The 18,284-nt window shown below is 37.5% G+C and overlaps 1 protein-coding gene across 5 annotated transcripts in view; it reads right to left on the bottom strand.

Annotated features, from left to right (window-relative positions):
- Nucleotides 1–17,962, bottom strand: part of TMEM161B (transmembrane protein 161B) — a 39,974-nt gene extending 22,012 nt beyond the window's left edge. For 2 of the 5 annotated variants that reach the window (XM_063180971.1, XM_063180975.1), the window contains exons 1-4: nucleotides 16,196–16,315; nucleotides 10,201–10,304; nucleotides 5,690–5,770; nucleotides 1,279–1,376 (exon numbers count right to left, since the gene is read on the bottom strand). In XM_063180971.1, the coding sequence (XP_063037041.1) occupies nucleotides 1,279–1,376; nucleotides 5,690–5,770; nucleotides 10,201–10,304; nucleotides 16,196–16,246 (334 nt within the window). In that variant the 5' untranslated portion in view covers nucleotides 16,247–16,315. Of the gene's footprint in view, nucleotides 1–1,278; nucleotides 1,377–5,689; nucleotides 5,771–10,200; nucleotides 10,305–11,790; nucleotides 11,881–14,106; nucleotides 14,151–16,195; nucleotides 16,316–17,873 lie in introns of those variants that run through there. The other 3 variants (XM_063180973.1, XM_063180972.1, XM_063180974.1) reach the window with 3 other exon arrangements.
- Nucleotides 17,963–18,284: the final 322 nt, after the last annotated feature.

Here is an 18,284-nt window from a genome sequence, read left to right as displayed (position 1 = left end):
ACTCTTTGTTAAAGACTGAAATATCACTGGCTATCATTTATTATATTACAAATAAACAGTTCTTTTTATTTTACAAACTCCCCCATCTAAGATACCTGATGGATTGCTCATCAAGATTTTGTTAATATATCCTATAAAGCAATAATCGTTGTGTAAACTTCATTGTAAAAATTCTGGGAATCATACTGTGTTGCATATAGGCTAGATGTTATGGAGAGAGTTCCTATAGGTATTAGAAACTCCAAAGAACCATTTGTGACCACGCAAATTGTCTCCCCCAAACACCTTCCCTACATTCAAAAGTGAGAAAACACTACTGAACGTTTGATTTGACTACAAGCTACCTGTTGGCAAACTTACGAAACTAGGCAAACTTAAGTATTTCCAAGTCCTACACTTGTTATTTTGAAATAACAATCTGGTTAGATTTACAAACAAATTGTATATTTTATTTTTCAAACACAGTCAAACCCTACCTTGTATCATTCAGGTTGACAATTACATGACATAATTTCAGGTAAGTAACACTAATTGAAACTTGTGAATGTTTTGTTTATTTACTTCAAAAATTTATGCTACACACATGCTGTCTCCTACAATTTAAACTGAGAATATACATCCTTTCTTTCTATATTTGTCCAGAGTACACATAAATATAAAAATGTGTAGAAAGAAAATATGTATCACATACATACTCATATATGACCTTTCTGTACAGAATGACAGATTATTATTTAATAATCAAAAATTACCCATCTAAAAAATAATAGTCATACTTTCCACTTCCTTCAAACACTTAATGCTGCATATTTCTGTACTATCGCTTGCTATTTTTAAACATTTTACCTGAATGTTTGAGATGTACGGCTGAAAGGGCTTATATTCCAATGCTACAGCACATACCCTATGTTAGATGAGCAGAAAGTATGACTTGACATCTACCCATTGTTATTTTCTTGCACAAAGTTAAAAACTCTATTTTGAATAGACAATTATCTGATTGTTTCAGTGCTGTCTCATATTGCTATAACTGATAAAGTTATGCTTTACATTGGCTGTCATCTACTCATCCTTTTCCACAACACTGCTATTAACTGTCACTCATGGAACAATAAAGGAGACTCAGCCCTACTACCCGCTTTCTCATTTATGATCAGTTTTGCATTCTATTCATCCACATTCTACAAAAAAGACATTTCAGCATTAATTACAAATATACACTTGATAGAAAGAATCAGGATATATTCGAAATAATGTATTATTGTTGCATACTCTTACCAATAGTGTCCCTTTCTGTTACAGATTTTGTTTCCAGATGAAGATCAATATCTTTTGGAATGGTTAAGGGTTTGTTTTCAATATGACCATTATATTTTCTGTAAAAGAAATAAATAAATAGATAGTACAAGCATGGGTATGACAAAATAATTTTTTTCAATATAGAATGACATTTCAAATTTTAGAAAAATGCAGAATGTTTTTTTTTCCAAATACAAGTATTTTTATCATTTTAACTAAAAGTAGAACTTCAAGTTAAAATCTTAGAAAACAACCAGATATGTCAATGGCTCCCATCTATAACTTGACAGACTGATATACTACATGGTATGGATTTAAATGGCTTCCAGCTGCTTCAATCTGAGCATGTATTGGATCAAGGTCCAGAAGACAGTTTATTTCAGCCCACTGATTTTATCTATTCGGAGCTACAGGGTGTTACCAAGTCAAAAAAAAGAAAAAAAAAACCACTTGCATCAGTCCTTCTAGTCACAACAAGCAGGTACATCACATGAGCTGAACTAACCTAGATCTTTGCAACGTCCAACCTACTAGCCATCAAGTGAAGCAATTTGAGGTATCTTTCTAATCTAAAAGGATGTGTATTTAGACCAAAAGGTGCTTTTCATCTGGAGCTCTCAAACTATACCAATATCATGATTTTCACTTCCCTGAAATTAAGTCACACTAGATGACTTTAATTTAAAAACCCAGCACACTCTTAAAAGAAGATTAACTAAGTTAAAGAATTTAATCTGGTAGACCAGCATTAGTAACTAATGTAAAACTTCCTTCTCACACTATTTAAAAAAAATCATTAAAGGAGATCAGAAAATGTTTTGCTACATTAAAAAATCATACCTAAAACTTAAGACCTCTAAAAGGCTAGAAGAAAACAATAAACTGCCACATTTTACAATATCACCTCTGAAATTAGAAAAAGAGAGGTGGGTTTTCCATAGGAAAACAAATTACTGCAATATAAGCATTAAAAAGAAATCAAATCAATCATGAACTTAGTTTTCAGGAATGCTTTCATCTCAGCACAAATGTGAGAGGAAAATACAAGCACAAAACATTAATAAAAATTTTCAGGTTATATTAATGGACAACCTATAGATAGGAATCTAAAGTATTACCCAAAAAATTCAGTTATGCAAATCTACAAAAGAAGTCCCAAACACTGCCCAAGGACTATACTACCTGCAAGCTCCTGTGTACTTCCATGCCTGCAGCTGTAGTCCTGATTTTTTTCCTACTACCTGTATCCAGGAGTACTGTCATCTTGAGTGAGATGAGCATTTTTACCACTGAAGCCATTTCAGATCAACAAAACTTGGTGCTCCTACACTTTAATTATCCCAGAGCCCTACAATCCAAGAGGCACAGACAGAATCTACCTAGGACCATTGAATGCTTTAGTTCAAAGTAATTCACAGTAGCTATGGACCTTTTCATAAGCCTAACAATTTTGTATAATACAGACAATTCAGAAGCAGACAACCTACCTAATATTCTTGTGTTCCCAAAGCCTACAGGATAATACACTGAAGGGTAATATGTGCTGAATAAAATTAACTAAAATTTCACACTACAGCTGTTTCTAAGCAAATTTTCAAGCAAGCTCCTTGTACCTCCTTTAACCATTTCTCTTTAAATTAGTTCAGACTGAAAGTGTATTTAAGGAGCTGGTATTTCCAAGACTATGGTCCTGACAAAGCAGATTCTTTATCCTGCAAAGTATTCTTTATCATGGGGAGTATAAAACAGATGCATCTTTATTTCTCTCACACAACCTGTTTCACATCTCCTTGCTGGGATGACTCAGAAGATATACATTCCATTTCGTGCAACTTAGATCAGTAAATCCAAACCAACTCGACAGGAACAATTCCCACTTAACCATGGTTCTTCACAAACCATAGTCACTTCTTTCAAGGACACAGAGGTACACTCATTCATTAAAAAGTAAATTATTATTCATTCAGCAGTTAAACAAGTAAAGCAAACAAAACATCATTTAAGCCTCCACATTACTGCTTCAGTTTCTTTGAAGTTTTATATTCCCCTTTGATTAACATTCACCATGATACAAACACCTACTACTACTACTGCTGCAAAAGACTGGCAAGGCTGAGGAAAGGCAATAAGAGCAAAGGCACAATTATTATGTAGAAGTACAATTGCGTTTTTCAGTTTAAGGCTCCTACGGGTGGACTTAAAATTACATAAATTATTTCATATATGAATAAATACCACTGGTTACATGGATAATTATAAATTATGTTCTTATTCACAATTATTTTGCTTCATTTTTGTCACAGAAAACTGTTAAGATAAAAAGACAATTTTAAGGAATGTTGTTAAAAAAAAATTACTACTTTACAAGGAACAACTTAACCCAGAGAATGGCAGTGAATGATGCTGCATCAAGTTGGCAGCTGGTCACTCATAGTGTTCCATAAGGCTCAGTACTGGGCCCCATCCTGTTCAAGATCTTTATAGATCATCTGGACAAGGGGATGGAGGGCACACTCAATAAATTTCCAAACACTAAGTTGGATGGGAATGTTGATCTCCTGAAGGGCAGGAAGGCTCTTGGAAGTGATCTGGACAGCTGGATTGGGCTGACAACAATGGCATGAGGTTCAACAAGTCCAAGTACTGGTCCTTTACCTGAGTCACAAAAACCCCATGCAGTGCTACAGGATGGGGCAGAGCCACTGAGAATTGCCCAATGGAAGAGGATCTGGGGCTGCTGGTTAACAGTGACTGAACATTAGCCAGCATGGGCCTAGAGGGCCAAGAAGACCAAGCACATCCTGGCCTGTGTCAGACATAATGTGGGCAGCAGGACCAGGGCAGTGACTGTATTCTGTAGTCAGCACTGCTGAGGTCATACCTAGAATCCTGTGTTCAGTTTTGGGCCCTTCACAACCAGAAAGACATTGAGGGGCTTGAGCAAGTCCAGGGACACAGAACTGGGGAATGGTCAGGAGTACAAGTTAGATGAGGGAAAGCTGAAGGAGCTAGGGGCTATCAGCCTGGAGAAAAGGAGGCTTACAGGGAGCCTTTTTGTTCTCTACAACTGCTTGAGGGAAGGCAATAGGTCCGTGTGGGATGGTCTCTTCTCAAGGTTAACCAGTAACAGGATAAGAGGACCTAGCTTCAAGCTGCACCAGGGGAGGTTCAGGATGGACCTGAAGAGGAATTTTTTTGTCGTGGAATTGGAATGGGCTGCCCTTCTTGGGCAGTATTTGGTGGAGTCGTCATTCCTAGAGGTTTTCAACAAATGACTGATGTGGCCCTCAGGGCTGCAATTAACATGTGATCAAAGGCTGATCTCTTTTCCAACCTAAAAGAGGCAAATACAATTGCTAACCACACTGCTTAAGAGCTAGGAAACAGGAAGAAAAATTAGATTACAATTAACATTATATGAGCAGTGCACAGATTAATTCAAAACTTAAGATTTATAAGGGAGTTCATTCTGGGATAGAAGAAACAGAACTAGGAAAAAACCTCCTGTGTTGCCAAAAAGAAAATCACAGTGGATTGTCTGGTTATAAACAAAGCCAATTTAGACATATTTCATCAACATGGGCAGTTCCACCACCTCAAGATGTCTCAGTTCTTGATGCAGCTGTACTTTTGGTACAGCTGTTTGGAACTTCATGTCTGAATACCAGAAATCTATTTCCACCTTAAGCTGGTAAGACAGCTATTCAATCCCCTGAATTGTCTTTTGATAGATTCAGAAAGCCTAGCTCTTTTAGCCCCCTTGAGTAAGAAAGACTTTGTTTCCTGGATGATCCCAGCAGCTCTCTTTTCCTGTTCACATACAAATTTTATTTTTCTTGAACACAAGTGATCAGAACTGTACACAGTAATCCAGATAAAGTTCTACGTTGGTGTCTTGTCCAAGAGGATTAATATTTCCCTCTCTCTTCACTAGAAACATTCAATGTAATATATCCTAAGATCCCATTTCCCTTTTTCACAGCTGTGTTAAGAGCAGTGGCTTACAGTAATCCTATGGTAAACTAATATACTCAAATCTTTCTTCTCTCACTTCAAGATGAAAAGCTACAATCCTAAGATTTGTTTCCACAGCATCTACATGCATACATTCACTAAAAAAACTTGCTATTGAATTAGCATTTCACAGACCGTTTTGTGGGCAGAAATTAACCAGTTCTGCACAATTTGGGAATGTCCAACTCTGTTAAACTGATAAAACATGTTTTGATAAAGAACTGTGACAATTAATGCAAGCAGGGCATCATATGCAACTAGCAGTTTTTAATTCATGCTAAGACAAAAGGTAGGCTGGTAAAGTTACTAGATGAACTATATAATGCTGAAAAAAACCCAAAAGATGGGGGAAAGCAAGCTTAAAAAAAGTATTTACCTATCTTTTTTACTTTTCCCTCTTTGCTTCCCTGCAAGAATCCGCAGTTCTTCTTCAGTGGGATGTTGATACCACCGTAAGCTAAAGAAAAAGAAAACCTCAAGTAAAACAATACCATTATTAGCAATTTAGAGCATGGTTTTCAAAAAACTGTATAACAACACAGATTTATATATTTACTAAGACACCTGTAATTTGTCACTCCTAAGCAAGACACCTTTGTGTATCAGTACCAACCCTGCCTGAACTGAACAACAGCTAGAGTTCAGTTCTCTACAGCAAATGAGGTTTCCATACATAACTAGAAAGCTTTGCCACTTTGTCATTCACATGAAAGCTCTTCACCAACTTTTAAAGATATCATCAAATACAGCAAACACAGTCATACAAGGTGGGAAAGTTCACTAGAATAATTATACCACTACAATTACTCATTAGAACCATATTCTAAACAACCTAATAAAGCATATTATATCCCCACCAAACCCAGTAATTTCCCAGAATCTGAAATATCAATTATCTAATAATCATTACCAAACATAATCAAATGTTTTTTCTTAAGCAGAGCGCATTATAACCCCTTTCCTTAAACATCTCTCAGTGATATCTTCAACTTCTACTAGAAAAAGTGCTATTAAAAAAATCACTAATTTACACATAATTGACCTACAAGTCTTTTCACTTTCATAGATCAATGCACCATTAATTGCTCATTCATTTAAAAGGCAACAAATGGCATGGAAATTTTGAAGAGGACAAAGAGAGATGGTTAAGCGTCTAAGATGGTATATTTTACCTAAATTTTTAAGTATGGCAAAAATCTTAGTAGCTGAAACAAGCCTTTTCCACATTCTGTCCTGATGCAGGAAGTCACTATGATCTCCACTCTGAAATGCTGTAGTAAAGGAGACCAAGTATTAACAAGGACAGACATGAGAAATGTGTGTGGAAGTAGAAGGCCACTAATTGTCACACATAGTGACACAGGTCAATACGTGATAAAGGAACCCTCAACCACCACCTCTCATAAAGAAAACTTCACCAAATAGGACCATTCAAATGCATACTGGTGAATTAGAGATGATGTCAGATGCAATTTCAAAAAGTTAGCAAAGGCAAATTTGGAAGGCATCAAAACTCAAACAATCTCAAGCCATTTAATAACACTTGATTCCTGGCTCCATTTTAGAAAGGCTTCCTTCATCTCGGGAACTCTTCAAGAGAAAAGAACGCTAATACCAGCCAACAAACCATCAAACCATTGCACATTGCAAATTTCCGTTTAAAGAATTCACTGCCAGTTCCAAAACTGAAAATGGCAAATATTACAAAGTTTGCACGAACAGTTTTGGATGGGGAAAAAATGAACTCAATTTTGTATAAGTAAGAGTGAAAGTTACTTCATTAATTTATTTTTATTCGTTATAGTACAGTTGAGGCATCTGTGATTTGCAAACTTTGCTGCAAAAGAAACTTTAAGACTGAGACACAAATAAATCAGAGAAACAAGCTTTGCATCCAAGTCAAACTACTCTGGAGATGGTAACTTCTGTCCTTCACATGACCCAAAGCAACTGTGAAAAAGCAGATGTATTCTTCTGCTTTGTCATTTACCACATCACCCTGATCTGTACTTGGGATGCTAATGATGAAAGCCACCTATGTGGTAAAAAAACTTTTCAAAATCTTTCCTGCACAGACAGAGAAATGGTACCTAATGCAGCAGAACAGACAAAATTCTTGTTCTGTGTAGCATGCTAATACAAATCAAACCACAAATTATACCACAATTTGCTCCTAATTTTACTACAAAATGACATTGCAAGTGATAGCTAATTAGAACTAATAGGACAAAAAGTTTTGGTATTTTTCAGTTGATAAACCCTACACATCTTACATTTAAAATCTCAAAACCAAAATACTTGGACAAACATTTTCATAAAGACAGAGATAATAAAAGGTAGTTTATACCTGTTTTAGCTTACATATGCTTAAAACTGAAATCCCACAACTGATTACCTTGTGGCTTTGACATATCCAAGTCAGTCTGAATAGCAACAGACACACAGACATGCCCTAGTTAATTTGAATAAAGGTCATTAACGAATCTACAACAAAACATCCATTTTCCCCTGTATCCTGACATGCCCTGAAAACATAGTAGCTGAAATAGCTGAGTGACTTAAAAAGCAATGTTTTGGTAGAGAATGTTTTATTACTTAAAAATGATGCAAGGCCTACGCAGATATTTAGGCTGGCAAATGTTTCAATAAATCTATTTAATTGCATTCAAGTTCTGAAATTAGCACTGACTGAAATAGTTCGTATTTCTTAACAAATTTATGTAAATTGCTCTTCAAGAGTCAGTGATAGCTACTTATTCCATTAATAAGTGAAATAAGTAACTACCTTAAATCTGTCTATCCTAACAGTTCTTTTAGATTTTGAGAAGTCTTTGTTTCCTTTTAACAAACTTCCCATGAACACAAACAGCCATCTTTAAACAAACTAGTCACTTAATGTTTCTGTCTTGTCTGATAACATGCTTATCCTCCCTCCCATTTAGCAAGGACTATCCACAGACATTTCAGATCTGTCTTGCCTGCTAATCCTTTGGAAGCAGGACACTCAAACAAAGTCACTTAAAAACCACTGTTAGATACCAAAGATTAGTTGAAGATTACTAACAAAGGTAAGGAGGAGCAGGTGGTAATTTTTCCTTAGACAGATGGATTGCTTTAGGAGTGTGCCCGTACCTGCACACTTACGTGTGTAAAATCCTCTAGAAAACCTACCCCACCCACACAGGTCTGTCAAATATCACTGGCAAAAAGACTATGGAGAAATGGGTTAAAGATAAAAGATAACCTTAGTTATCAGGTTAACTAAGAAAATAATTGCTTTTCTTTCTACCATTAAAATTCAGATTCTTGTTGCAGCCAATCTTCTGACTTATTCTTTTTTCTAGACCACAGGCTTACTTCTGATTCTTCATACAATTCCTGTATTCAGGGAATTATTCAGAGTGCCTGAAATGACTAAAATAGTGCTATCAGATACATAAACGAAACTGAAAAGCAACAACCAGCTACTAACATGGAAGGCAATAATAAAATTCCCACTGACTGCAGTAAGAGCAGAATTACCCAAGCAGAAGTGCTGAAATCCTGCTTGAAGTATTTATCAATCTGCAGGTGCACCAAGATAAATGGAGAAATGGATTTGAAAAATATTTGAACAGCAAACTTCTCCCTATCACTGGCATGTGGCATGCCTTAAAACAAGGATACAGTAAGTGAAAACTTCACAAAAATGAAGAACACAGGCATAATACTGACAAATTATTTTGCAAGAGCAATTAGATATTTAAATTTTCAAATAAAAGTTTACATCAATCTTAGACATAAAAGGTACAATATGCAATTTGGATAATTGCTGATGAAAAAAGACTCTCAGTGACACATTTTAAAAATAAATGGTAGCCAGTTTCATATTGATTAATGTCATGCTCTTTTTAGAGCACAAGAAAGGTGATCAATATCCTGCCAATATGGTTAACAGTGAAACTTCACACAACAATTAAGAGTATGATTCCTGTTTGTGTCATCCACCTGACAACTACTGTTTTCTGTTATATCTAACATACATCTACCCAACATTTACAGTCACTTTTCATTAGCAACTTGATGGGTGATGAAACCTGGAATATTAAAAAGGAACAAGTTGATAATTATGAGATGCAGAGAAAAAAGACAATGCAAAGACTTGTTAATACTCCTATGGAGTACATTATTATTCAAGGATACTCCTTCAGAAAGTAGGCAGTAAGGACCTGATATTCTCAAAATTTTAACAGTTACAAAAGACAGCACACTACCTGCTAATCATACAAAGTGTTCCCCTTACCAAATGAAAAGACACAGTATCTATGATTCCTTTTAATATTTAACATAGTGGTTCATATTCAAAACAGCTGCTGTTTTAAATTGTTATTATGGATACAGTGACACAGGGAATGCTCCCCTTGCAACTCATTATGTCTGTTTGATCTATTGCTACAAGGAAGTACTGTAATTTATATTAATCCTGTCCTTTGACATATTAAAAAGGAATTGAATTTTTATTAAATACCTAAGCACTCTTCATATGCAAGGCTAATCAGGAAGTAGATTATCAACAACACAGAGACAGTGCAGAGGAAAAGAAAACCCTTTTATTCTTCAGTATATTGTATTGAATTTAGCTTTTTAATATTAAAGGATGAACCTTGTACCTTTAATATAAGAGCTGAACAACAATTAACTGTGTGACTGATACAATTAATAGCAACAAACAAGTAATGATCTTTTACAGCAACACTGTCATTTTGCCTTGAGCCCACAAATCAGGTGTAACAATGCTATGGTAATAAATTTAATAAAAGTCAATTACTTAAAAAAAACCCAAACAAAATCAGTATGTATTACTTTTACTACCCACATGCATAATTACCATATTCACACTTATCTTACCTGCCACTACAGAGAAGCCAACGAGCAAGAGAATAGTGAGGTATGATCTTCTGTATGACACTAGCCATTACCATGGTAACCACCAACTGTACACCTATCACACCCTGTAGAGAAGTAAGTTAATAACAAGTCAGTATGTGCTTCAGAAAAGTGTTGAAGAATCTTTAAAAAAAAACAAACCTAGTAACAGTCTGTATAACAGGCATGATAACACTGGGGAGGAATGGAGGGAGTGAGCCGGCAAAACACTAAAGCTGTTAAAAAAAATTCTCTGAAACTTGCTACAATAACTTACAAACTTCATCAAAGGGAAAAGGCATTCTCAGGTCACCACAGCTAATCTCCCTGAAGAGGTCTAAGATCCTCCCCCTCATAATGCTGACCCCATTATGTATGTACAGATATTTCCTCTTTGTTTACCTAAATGTGTGGATTTCTATCTTCTCTAATTAGTCATTTTCAAAGACTCCTCTCCACATCATCATCATCCTTACTTTACCAGCTCAGTTCACCACCTTTTCCTCTTGACTTAAGGGTCATCAACTCTTTCCTCTCTAAATCCTAGTCTAAATACCAATTTGGCCAGACTATTGGCAAAGATGCTCTTGTCCCACTTGATCTGGTGGATACTTCTCTGTCTTACCAATCCTTGCACCTCAACAGTGTCCCATGGACACATAAGCCAAATCCCTTCTACCAACACCTGCTATGCAATGAGCTGTTAACCTACAACTCTACATCAACCCTTCCCCTCCCTACCAGCAGTATAATCTTTCATCCTAAATAATGCACTAAGGAAATGCATGCACTCTTTTCTTCCTTTAATGCTTTCTCCCTTAGTAAAACACAAATTGTGCAGATATTGCTTTTATTAAAAAACGTAGGCAGATGAAATGTTTTGGATATACATTATTATCTGTAATTCAACACAATTGAGGGAAATAAAGATAGAATAAAATGTTCTTCAACTACTTATAAACGCTTTCAATATGTTACCACATGTGTCACAAAAAAGTGCCATGTATCAATAAAAGGAGGTGCTACTTTTTTATACTTTGAAGTAACACCTTTCAAGGGCGTCAGATACCAGCAAATTTCTTTGGTGCTCAAGAGTCTCCACCTCCTCCCTCTTTGGAATTTCTACTGCTTCTACACTTTGGCGCCATCAACCCCTTGAGGAATCTCAAAAAGTAAAATCTCACTTTTGTTTAAGTTCTGTTTCACTGATATCAGGATCAGGAGCTGTACGTATTTGAATGCTCAATCTTTATTAAGGATTATGCATAGTTCTGCACATAGATTACTCAAACCAATTCCACCAGCTTCCTAGCTAAGAGAAGTGCACTCCTAACAAAAAAGTGTTACCAGCTGCATGCATAAAATACATGGTATACTTACATTACTACACTGCTAAGTATATACTCTTTGAGTACAAAACACACTATTTTAAAATCAAATGTTTCTTCTGACCATCTCACACTAAGCCCTATCACCACTTCCACCCAATGTAAGCGAGAAATCACTGTCCCTTCATCTAGCCTCTCCACTAAGCCATTATTCTCAGAATTCACTCTCTCAGGGTGAACTTACATTAATATTCCTCTAGAATTATGTATTTATTAGAAGCACAGCCTAATCAGATGCCAGTATGTCTCTTCATTTACTCCTAGAGCTTCCTATCTGTAAGGGAAAGAAATTGCCTTAAGACAAGAGAAGGGAAAAAGAAGCAAAAGAGGCAGTTTTTTAATATAGGGCAGCAGGTCCACTAGCTGAGCTAAAATACTTACAATTCAAGAGACTACTTAAAAGTGTACCAATAAAAACTAATTTCCTTACTCAAATAAAGCCTGCAGATTGTAACAGAACCCATCAGGAACAATTCCTCTTAGCCACTGAATGCCTTGCTGCACCCTATATACCCGTTTCCAGCGGAAATTTATAGTGCTCAATCCCATAAAGTTACTGATGTATTTGATAAAAATAGAAACACCTGCAAACCTTTCTGTGTACAAATAAAAATAACCTAGCAAGTTTTAAGCCACTTGGAAACAAAAAAACAACCAAACCTAAAACCCCAATGATATCTCTAAACTTAATTTTGACTTTGTGGAGGAAATATCCTAATAACCTTCTGGTATTTTTCTACATTTTAAGCAATTAAAAAATGTATATACATCTATATATACACATATGCCATGCGTGGGCATTTTTCTCGATTCCTGAAGGTTACTATTTAATCACAAGCAATATACTAATAGAGAAAAGCTGTCACAAGAAATTTTTTTTAAAATCCACTGCATTAATCTTCCTGCAATCCACCAAGAACACTAGTCACAGGAACACATTAGACAATACAATGAGTCAAAATAACCAGCTATGTGCACAGCACAACTTTTTGCCAACTCTACCTTTCCGCCCGGATGTGTTTACACTCTACTTGTAGGCTAATTAACACCCTCCAGAAAAAAGTACAACACCCCAAACTACCCCCATATTACAACACTAGAACACATTTTCCCTCCATCCCCAAATACAGGGTTCAATTCAGACTCTGTCTAGATCCAGTCTCCTCCAACTTCTGAGTCTTCAGTAATAGCAGTTTAAATTCAAAACAACTAATTTCAGAACTATAAATGAAGATTAGGTGCTGGTTTCCACCAATATCTTACATCCTCTACTTGCACATTAGAGGACACAGGATTCAGATCTTCATCAGAAATCTACAACTTTAAAAATCTACAGTATGAGAAATAGAGTGATATGTGTTTGAGGAAGATGCTCAATGTCAAAGCAGACACTACAGGGCGTTTTGAGGACCTCTGGTAAACAAACCCTGGAACCTACCACTTGATCTGTATTGAAGTAATAACCACACAGTTGGTGACTGGGTTGACTCAAAACTAAGAGAAACACTACTCATTGTTAAGAGATGAGGAATTGCTGCACAGATTAAATAAAGTGTCTACAGTTACAGAATAGTTTGTGGAACTGAAACCATTCCATAAGGCCTCCAACACTGATTCCACATACATCCATGTCCTTATCATGCTTCAGCTTTGCAGTTTGAAACTTGAGACCAAGTTCAAGACACTAGAGAGAGAGGTCTGCACTCTGCTGATCAAAGACATTTTTGTCAATCTCTCTAATACTGGGAAGCATAGGGACCAAAGCTGACTATGTAAGTCAGTTTTCCTGCAAAACACAGGCTGGCAAGCAATCTCCTGGTCAAAAACAAGACTGAAATGGTACAGCCATGCAGCAACAACACAGTCTAATAAACTGCACTTTCTGCCACAGAGGAAGATCTTTGATGAGAGGTGTCTCAGAAGTCTTGAGGACTATGTTCACTTCCTGACCCTCCAGGAACCATGGCATTCCTACCTTTGTTTGAGTAACATAACACACTTTACATAAAAGCTTTAAATAAAACATAGCAGAGAACACATTAAGTAGTCCGCAAGAATAGTTTCAGCAGTCACACTAATGTGAAGCTTGACAGATTTCTTAAAATTGGTAGGAAAGAAATGGCAGGCTGAAAATGCAAAAGTGTAAGGTTGAAAAAAGTGTAACCTGGACTTTGGTTTTCAGTCCTTTATAGTACATACCTGGAGACAGACTTACTGATTAGTAGAAGGACAAAAACTAAGAATAAGTAATTAAGATAAAGTTACAATACTCTTATCTACACAGTAAGTGTACTTATAAAACACCAACAGCTACCTCACAGTAAGAAAAAAAAATCCAACATTTTTTTCAAAGTACTTCTACCTAAAGTACATTTTTTCTTTTCATCATTACACGATTTATAGAACATGAAATAAAAAGACAGACAAGGTTGATTGTATTATGCAAAGACACCACTCCAGTCTCCTTATTTTGACCTTGCCAAAGGTTATTCCTCCTTACCTGTAGTAAAAGGGCATGGGTTTCCGTCTTTTCTTCCTTTTACCACTCATCTACCTATTACAAATAATTCAAATACCAGCTTTACACAGGACTTTGAAACTACTTGTACTCATACAGTAACCATCTCCTCCATTACAAGATGAGGGCCTTGAGCTGCAGCCAACTGCTGTTGCACCAGGACTGCAGTACGGATACAACTGCACGACTGAGAAACAGCTGGTAGAATCCCATTCACAACTTCACCTTAAGAAATTTAACGCCCACTGCTTATTTTCTGAAGTGGCAAGTCTTGTAAAAACAAGATTTTAACACAACTGTACTTGAGCATCCTACAGATGTTAATACAGGCCATAATAATATCTTTCAGTGGTAGCACACAAACACACTAATATGGCTGATGATTTTTCAAGTAAGAAATTGAAAAGGTATTGTAATAGTAGTGGTCACCAAGATTTTTAAGAGAATATAACAAATACTCCTATCTCCTGCAATTTTAAAAGTGCAATGGTATTTGTGAAGTCTGGAAGATAAATCCGCTTTGAAATGCCATTTAATAGCTGACACATTACTGCTTTTCCTGTAAATGAGACTTCCCCATATAATTTTTTCTTCACATGAAAATTTTTCTCCTTATGTCCATGCTAAAGCTCCAGCTTGCAAGAGCAAAATAGTGTTCCCCTGAAACATAAATGCAATTCAGAATTGTTTCCTAAATAGTAGAAAATATTATACAGGATGGCCAGGAAAAGTGAACTTGCTGTACAACATCTTAAAGTGAATGCTTCCTGTGAAAACTACTACTTTCACAGATATCTTTAGTCATTACAATAATCAGCATCCTGAAGCAGTTCAAATCCTACGGTTTGTAGAAATCAGACATTCATACAGCTAATTTTGGAAAAGAAATCTACGATAAGAGAACTCTTTAAAAAAAAATCAGATTTTTACTGTTTTTTCTATTCTCATGACCAAGGCTTCCCTGAATTAAAATTTTCACACACCTATCACTGTTTACAAAAAAGTTGCTTAAACGGGCATGAAGAATATACAAGGTGTTCAATAATATCACTTAACTGCTCACCCTCACAGAGTCTTTCATACCCAAAGGTTACTTCTCTCTTGACCAGTGTCCTTCCACAGAGACAAAGAAGAACCATAAACTGGTGCTTAGAAGGACTCAGACATGCATGTCTCCCTTTGAAACAAGGTGATTTGTTTGAAACCAAACAGTTTTAGTAAGTGAACAGCATTTTACCTGACAACCTGACAGTCTTGCTTCATTTACCACTGAGGCTCTCTAAGTACAAGATTACAGAACTAGTGGTCATTAGGCAAACCACATTATTGCCACAGAAATCTTAGGGACAGAACAAGGGCATTTATAAAAATGCAAATTTATCATTATTACTGAAAAGGCAATACAGAATACCTGTTGCAGTGAACACCAATATATACAGAATATATTATTAAATTATAACTAAAACTAGTTCAGAGAAATTATGTACTACACAGGGAAAAGAAGGTTATACTCCATTATTACTTTTCCAAGATTTTCAAAATTTAGTTTGCTCAGTATTTCCACAAATCAGACAAGTACAAACTACAGAAGTTCCCATTCTCTAAAAGACTGGCTTTTTAAAGAACAGGCTCTGTCATTACAGGAATCATTCCAAGTATAAAAAGTGCAAAGACGTTAACGCCTCTGCTGAACAGTCTAAAACACCATGGTCTTACAAAGTGTTAAGAAACTTGTGCAGAGCTTAAAGTCATGGCCTAACTGGCATTGCAACCGCACAGAGGAGTCCTGACAGTCCCATCCCCAGGTGCTGATGTCTATAACCTGATTTCTAAGCTTTTGGTACAAAAGAAACTGATCAATGTTTCATTCTGCTGTTGCTTTGGAACTTGAAAATACAGCTTCCAAACAGCACAGAAGCAGACTACCATCTTTTGCCTTCACTTGTCATGGAACCACACACAAAGGTTATTTGCCCGCGCTGCCAGCACACAGTAAAGAAAACTGGACCTGATCTTTCAACCCCATTAGGCCACACAAGCAAGCACTCAATTACTTTAAATAAGGACCTACACTGAAAGGAAAAACTTTTTTGCTTGCAATTTTCCAAATGTAGCTTCCCATACTAGACCACAGCACTCTCGGACTCCTACAAATGAGAGGAGCATCTCAAGGCCTTTTGAATAAGTATTCTAACCCCTGTGGAAAAGAAAAAAAAAAAAAAAAGAAAAAAGGAAAAGACTTCATGAGAAAAAAATCATAAATTTTTTCAAAAATCACAAAGAAATCACAATTTCTTTCATATACAAGAATTTACACTATAAAAACTACTTTAGTGAAACAACATGATTAAACTTCTAAGTAGGAGAAAGGTTAAAAGGCATATTTTATCAAAAAATTTACTTGTAAAGTGCATTTCTTAAGACTTAGATCAATGAACAAACACTGGTGCCATAGCTAAAATGACATATTGACACTTACATTCATATAGTCATATAGAAGAGAAATATATTAATGGCACATACAAAATACGCTTTTATACCTGCAGACTCTGCTCCTCATATCTCAAATATAAGTACATTCAAGGCTAAGCAAATCAATTCCAGCGTTTTAAATGCTAAGACCTAATAACAAAATTCAGCATATCTCTACAGAGAAATATCTTTATATAATTTAATATTCATTAAATACTTAGCCTGCTCTATTGAATCAACATATATCCAACAAGGCTACATTGTTAGTAGGAATTACACCAAACTTAATTCTACTGTGTTACAAGGTCATTTATTGTGCACTACATTTAGCCCAATAAATTGTAGCTGTGCTGAAATACTTGCTGCAAATAAGCGATTTGAGTTGGGACTCTTTTCATGAGATCCTCTCCAGCCCCCAATGTACTGTGATTCTACAACACTCACGTGCTGCCATTGCACACATGGCTGCTGTGACACGATCCAGAGCACCAAGAGCGAACTTGTGGCAATGAACAACAAAGCATATGGCAAAGGTTTTTGGATATATGGAAGATCACATACACACTCCATTTACAGAGGATTTAAGGAGACCCGACAAGACAGTTCTACTCATAGAATCAATGCTGAAAAGAACTTAGGATAATCAAGACCAAATGGCAACCCAGCACTGCCACTGTAATCCCTGAACCTCTAAAACACATCACCAAGCACCAGGTTCAAACGTTTCTAAAACACTTCCATGGATCGTGACTCCACCACCTCGTTGGGCAACTTATTCCAATGCCTGACCACTCAAACAAGGAATTTTCTTTTTTCTAGTATGTGTAGAAATTTGTATTTCCAATCTCTTCGCTTGAGGCCATTTCCCTGCATCTCACTGCAGGCAGGGTAGAAGAGACCAGCCCCCACCCCACTACAATCTCCTGTCAGGTAGTTATAGAGAAGGAAAAGAATCTTGTGCATTTATACAGAGACATCCTAACCCCGCTACAGAGCACTAAGTGCAGTGGCTCGCTCTACTTCCCAGCGGAAAAGCAGCAGAGAGGGGAAACAACCACTGGGCAGTGGAACCGTATCGACATTAGACCGCGGAATGCCGCAGACGCCGCGGTGTTCTGTTCACGAGTACCAACTGCAGAGCTCGATGGTGTCACTCCGCTGCCTCCCTGCCCCTGACGCGCCCAAACCCCCGAGCTGTCCCAAGAGCCAGGGACCGGGGCCTGCAACAGCTTAGCCCCGATTCAAGGGAGGCGAGCGGACTCAGCCGCCCCGCTCACCATGGCGCCCGCCTCGGCCCCGCCAGCCGCCGCCGCTGCCGTCCAGCACGGCCCCACTCCCGGCACATATATCCGCCCGCTCGCCGCTCCCGACAGCGCACCCCGAGGTCACGCCGGGATCCCGCCGCCAACAAGGCCCGCCACAGCTGTCCGACCAGCTGCCTGCGCGGGCGGGGCTCAGGAGCGCTGGGACGGCACCGCGACGGACAGCTTCGGCCTCACCGCTCCACCCCCGCCGGCCCGCGACAAACGGAGAAGGGAGAGACGCCTACCACGGCACACGGGCCGCGGGCCCCTCGGCGACAGCCCTCTCAGGCGTCACCTGGCCAGCCTGTTCCGGGAACGGCGCCGCCGCGGCCCCAATCACGTGATGCGGGAGGTCGCCCCGAGCGCGGAGTTTCTCCAACTCGC

This window comes from Melospiza melodia, chromosome Z (genome assembly GCF_035770615.1).
Source record: "Melospiza melodia melodia isolate bMelMel2 chromosome Z, bMelMel2.pri, whole genome shotgun sequence".
NCBI lineage: Eukaryota > Metazoa > Chordata > Aves > Passeriformes > Passerellidae > Melospiza > Melospiza melodia.
The sequence above is the reverse complement of the archived record's forward strand: the minus strand, read 5'-3'. Positions and strand labels throughout refer to the sequence as shown.